Source organism: Stegodyphus dumicola, chromosome 2, assembly GCF_044657685.1.
Source record: "Stegodyphus dumicola isolate Sdum_Otavi_A_Nest chromosome 2, ASM4465768v1".
Classification (NCBI taxonomy): domain Eukaryota; kingdom Metazoa; phylum Arthropoda; class Arachnida; order Araneae; family Eresidae; genus Stegodyphus; species Stegodyphus dumicola.
The window spans coordinates 40,768,721-40,774,720 of NC_140769.1; the positions used below are offsets into that span (position 1 = coordinate 40,768,721).

General features: G+C 32.0%; 1 protein-coding gene across 2 annotated transcripts in view; it reads right to left on the reverse strand.

The window, feature by feature from the left end:
• LOC118183717 (uncharacterized) overlaps nucleotides 1–5,462 on the reverse strand; it is a 30,915-nt gene extending 25,453 nt beyond the window's left edge. Inside the window, exon 1 of one of the 2 annotated variants that reach the window (XM_035353309.2) lies at nucleotides 5,310–5,461. In XM_035353309.2, the coding sequence (XP_035209200.1) occupies nucleotides 5,310–5,346 (37 nt within the window). In that variant the 5' untranslated portion in view covers nucleotides 5,347–5,461. Of the gene's footprint in view, nucleotides 1–5,309 lie in introns of both variants that reach the window. The other variant, XM_035353310.2, reaches the window with a different exon arrangement.
• Between the last annotated feature and the right edge of the window lie 538 nt (nucleotides 5,463–6,000).

Below are 6,000 nucleotides of genomic sequence, written 5' to 3' on the forward strand. Positions count from 1 at the left end.
ACTTTATATTGCAATGTATCCTTCTTATTATTCCACAACATACCTAACGTCTTCACAGTTGTATTACTATTACGATCAAATGAAAAATTCTGTAAATCAGAGTTCTGAGAATCAAAACTAGTACACCACTTGTGTAGCTTCATTCCTCCTCTTTGGAGCAATTCTGTCAAATCTTTCTGGAGCTGAATGCATTCCTTCAAATTCGAAGATCCAGTAAGACAGTCGTCTACATAGAAATCTTCCAAGACCACTTTCGATGCTACAGGAAAATCCTTTTCTTCATCCTTCGCTAACTGTTGAAGAGTCCTTTGTGCCAAATATGGAGCGCATGCTGTGCCATAAGTTACCGTTTTGAGTCTGTATAGTTCTATAGGCTTATCTTCATCTTCCTTCCAAAGTATTTTCTGATATTTGGTCTGCGATGGTAATATTTCAATTTGTCGAAACATCTTCTCAATATCGGCAGTAAATGCATAAATATGCTTTCTAAATCGTATCATGATGGAAAAAAGTTCCTCTTGAATCATTCCACCTTTACATAATATGTCGTTCAATGAACAACCGTTAGTAGTTTTGGCACTCGCGTCGAACACAACGCGTAACTTTGTTGTTTTACTATCAGGTTTCAGCACGCCATGATGAGGAAGAAAATATCCTCCTTCAGTTTCAGAATAGTCTTCCATCCTCTCCATATGATTTAATGATTCATATTCCCTTAAAAATGAAACATAAAGTTCTTTCATTACAGAATCACTCGACAAACGTTTCCACAACTGATTCAGTCTTTTTTCAGCGATTTCCTTTGAATCCCCTAATTGTATGTTTTCACCAATATCTGGCTTGAACGGCATTTTAACCACATATCTTCCATCCGCATGCCGGTAAAATGAGTTTTTAAAAAGTTCGTTGCAATAATGTAATTCAGAATTAACTGTAGATTTAGTTTCATTTACTTCTTCAACTTCCCAGAATGACTTTACTAAGTTATTTAACGAATTAATCTCTGTTGACAAAAAACAATAATTAAAGTCATAATTTTTTACATTTGGAATTCTAATGCTTCCAGAAACTAAAAAGCCGAAGCAGCTGTTTTGAAGAAGTAACTCATTATCTTCTAAACGTATTTTATCTGTTTTTAAAAATTCAAAAAATAATTCCGCACCTAATAATAAATCTACCTTTTTTGCCTTGAAAAATTCATCATCAGCTAACTTTATTCCTTTCGGAATATTTAATTTCGAAATATCAATAGATTTCGATGGTGTCATGTCAGTTACTTTGGGAACAACTAATAACTCTATTTCCCATTCATTTTCCTTTTCTAAGTTCGATAAACGCGTCTTTATTTGCGATTTAACATTCAAAGTAGTGTTGCCTATTCCACTAACTGGAATAAATGCTCGTTCTTTTTTTATTCTTAATGAGTTCATAACACCTACAGTACAAAAATTAGAAGTCGAAGCTGAATCAAGCACGGCTCTAAAAGGAATTCGTTCATCGTAAACATCGCGAAGATAAACAATTGCTGTATTTATTAACACAAATTTAGATTTATTTGCAGCTGCCGTCAAAGTTGTGTGGGGGGGAGAGGGGCAGTCCTCTTTCCCATTCACTGACGAAAGGTTCAAGGTCAATTCATTTTCTTTCGATGATTCATTTTGTTTTTCGTCAATTTTATGTAACAGCGAATGATGTGTATCTTTCTTACAGACATAACAATTGAGTTTAGCCTTACACTGCGATAATACGTGTGATGGAGAAAGGCATTTAATGCATAATTTATATTCTTTAACAAAATCATACCGCTCAGAAACAGAAATACTCTTAAATTTCGAACAATGATAAATTGGGTGTGGTTCTTTACACATAATACACTTTCGAAAAGGGTTTGTTTTAGTTACCAAGGATTTTGAATTTCTAGAGCGACTTAATTGATTTGATACTTTAGTAGCATAGCTCTGCTTAGGAAAACTAACTGTGTTTATTTCTTCAAGAATGCGAATTCTTTCTTCGAGAAATTCTAAAAATTCATCAAGTTTGGGAATTTCATTTGATTTTACGTTTAGTTCAAATGCTTTTCTAGATTCTCTATCTAATTTATGCAATAAAATATTTAATATCAAAACATCAGATAAATTATTTCTATCAAATTCTAATACACTTAAAGATCTCAAACATCTTTTAACATTATCTACCAGTGATCTCAACTGAGAAGGTGAGTCATTTATTTTTTCAAATTTCAACAAATTATTGATAAAGGCATCAACTACTGCTCTTTTGTTTTCATATCTGCTTTCAAGTGCAGAAAATAGCGACTCAAATGTATCCTGACATGATTCTAACATTTTTGCTTCACCTTTAAGTGATGCTTTCAAATAAAACAGTTTCTCAGTATCATTTAAATTATTATTATTACCAATCATAGACATAAATTGCACTTTAAAATTTTTAAAATCTTCATATTTACCATAAAATTGAGGAAGAGGTAAATCAGGCAGTTTAAAATTTGATTTAGAAACAGTTTTGGTTTCAAATTTATCTTTATTATTTGTTTCACAATTAGAAAGAAAAATTCTAAATCTTACTTCGAACTCTTCGATGCTTTCTTCCAATTCTTGTGTAATGCTTAGATTATCCTTCAAGTCAATTTCCTCTGGCAAATTGGTATATTCCACTATGAGTTGTTTAACCCGAGATTTTAATTCCAACAAAGAATCCAATTTAGTCTTCATAATAACATCATGGTTGAGTTTATTCTCCTCCATTTTATACTCATCAAGGAATTTTATCAAAGCTCCGAGTTTCGTTTTCACTACGCCGCGTTGGCGATTCAATGAAACAATATTAGTAGCCATTTTCTTCTCCGGCTAACGTGAGACCAAACTGTTCTTGCCGAAGATAGCTCGAACTTATTTAATGATACTTAACTTCAGTAAGTGGACTGTAATATTAACAATAACAATTTTATTTTAACAAAAACAACATTATTGAATACTAGCACACGCATGTGCTTATAGTTACCTATGTAACTTAGCTAATGAGCGAGCAACCATATGCTCTTACATCAAGTCAGAAATCATTCATACTAATACAGCAAAAACGAAATAACTTTAGGGTTACACTAAAGCCAAACTCTGCTTGGCGTAAAACAATGCTGCCAAGCAATACTCTTTCAGACACCGAACACATATAGTAAAGTTGCGTTATATAAGATTCTTACATAACCTTTGTTATATAAGATTATTATATAACGCAGGTGAAGCGTGTAGTACTGAAAAATATTTAAACCCAAAAATAACTTTAAATTAATCAGTCGTAATTAAGTGATACTATGTTGTTGTTACTATTAATGATACTTCTATAATAACGGCGCTATTCTTATTCTAATATCACGTTATCGCTGTAAAGAACTTAAAGGAAAATGTATTTTAAGACACTTTCCTTTTCTTTCTAATTTCAACTTCTTATAGGAATGTAAATTTAAATGACGTTTATGCAAATCTAAATGAGTTCGAAATTAGTATTTCTGTAGCAGAATCTAAGAGTTCAGAAGGAGAGTAAGTTCTGGAATTAATGCTGCGGGTTTGAATGTAGCTCTGTAACTGAAAATATTTTGCGCTTAGCCACACACTTTAATTTATATTGATATTCTAGACTCAGCTTTGCTGTTGCATAGCCGATTAAGCGGTTTATATTGAATAGGAGCCAGCCGTGTAGCTAAAATTTTATTCATTGTGATTGTACATACTATTTTGTGTTCAAGTAACTTAGCCCAAGTGGTGTTTATTTGTGAGCACCGAGTGCTTGCATGTTCTGTTCGGTTTAGTAAAATAAAAAGATTGTTATAACCTTCGTCGTCTGCAGTCGTCTGTTTTCTTTCAAGACACAGCGAAAATTCGCTACTTCGTCTTCAGTAGGATCTACAGTTTATACTATCACAAAGAACAAAAGAAGACTCTACAACACCAGCTTCTCTCTTTCCATGCCTACGTCTGTCCTGCTTCCAAATGTTATGCTGAGTACACTGCCTCTTGTTTTTGAAGAACTATTGCTGTGACTATGTGATCATGTATATCTGTAGTGATCGAATAATTGGTTCCTTAATTTTGGTATGTGTATTTACTTGAAAACTGCTTCGTTAAAATAAAGAAATAATATCTCAAACAGGCATAACACTTTTCCTTCTTTATGCGCCAGCTGGCACGCCATCTTCTATGTCAAACCCAAAATTTTCTTCCACTGACCTACAAATTTGTAGGGTACAATGCCTACAAATTTTGTTCACTTCCACTGACCATCCATAGTAAAATATCACATGTGGTAAAACGGTGAGTCCCAAACATGAAAAAAAGTATCTTAAATATCAACTTGCTGTTTTAAGAGTCAGTTACAATTATTTGGCATTACAAATGTTTTTATCTTTTTCTTCTACGTTTTGAACGAATTATTATGTTAGATCAATCTTTCTCTTGTGAGCAAGATATGTTAAGAAACAAAACATCCAAGATAGATCAACATTTAAATCCAGTTGCTTTAAATGGTGTAAAAATATGTATGGAAATGTAAAACTGGTTCTGAAAATGAAACACGACGTTCTCACAAATTTCTTGCATTAAGAAAACATGTGTTCGCACCTTCACAAAGCTGATTACTTTGTGCGCTTGCAATATTTATTGTAAATAAGGATTTGATGAATATCGCAAATAAAAGTATGATATGATTCTCTTATACAATGAGCAACAAGGATAGATATATGGTATCAGTCCATCTTATATGGAGGTTAGTCGACATTTCATGCTGAAAGTTATTTATTGAAACAACTTAATAAATTGCTATCTGCCTTTAACAAATATGCTTTCATGGTTTACTTCCTGAGAAAAGCCTTCTTGCTTATATGTTATACGTAAGAAAAATTCCAAAAAATCTCTCGAAGACAGCTGTTTCGGTTATCGAGAACTGAACACGAGAATAACTTATGTGATTCGAATTCCCATGTATTCGGCCGCTGAAAGTACTGGTTCCGGAAGAAAAGGAAAGTGAAACCTGAATCCTATGTTAATATCTGTGTAGCAAGTATAAAATTATGAATAGGATTAAAGTACCGTTATTAAGATTATAACCTCATACAATGTTGTATTTTAAGATAAGCAGTTTTGCTGCATAGCGTTAAAGAAAAATAGAAATCAAAACTTTTAGAAGTTAATACGTAATTGTGGCATAAGTTAAGTGAAGCTACGAGTAATAAATTAACAAACAAATATTAGTTAGTATTAGAAAGCTTGAAAACATTATTAATATAAATCACTTACCGGCAGCCACAAGGGCTATTGTAACATAAAATAGCATCTTGAATGAAAACAACTACCAGATTATGGAAATTCGGCAGTAAGTAGAAAAAATAAGCTCAACAGTTAATATATTGAGTTTTATCAAGAGAGAAATAAAAAAAGGCAAAATTTCTCACAAATTCACGCCAGATGTGAATTATTTCATCGGGTTCATAAGTATTTCACATCTGGAGTTAAGATAACACTGTTTTTAATTTGCAGATTACGTAATTCTTAGATCACACCTCAATAAGTAATGTCTGAACTTAACGAAAATACGTAATTTGCTTACTTTTTATCAGGGGAAAAATTAAAATGCGAAGCTATTCTTTGGAATAATAAAATAAATATGCTAATAAATAATTTATTAATTTAATTTAGAAATTAAATAACTATTTGTCGGAAGGTAAAGAAATATACTGCATAAGAACGAAACTGCTTAAATCATTTCAACCATTGGCTGAATGATTTCTTCTTAATTTATCATTTTTTAATACTTCTCTAAATTTTTATGGGAAAAAGACCATAAAATGTCCCTGGAAGAAACATTCCAGCCGATTATAGAAAAATCAATCGCAGTTTTACCAGTGCATACCAGGGTTAACAAAAAACTCATTTCAAACTGTAATTTCAAGATAATTTCAAAATTTCAAGAGAATTTCAATAATAAAAT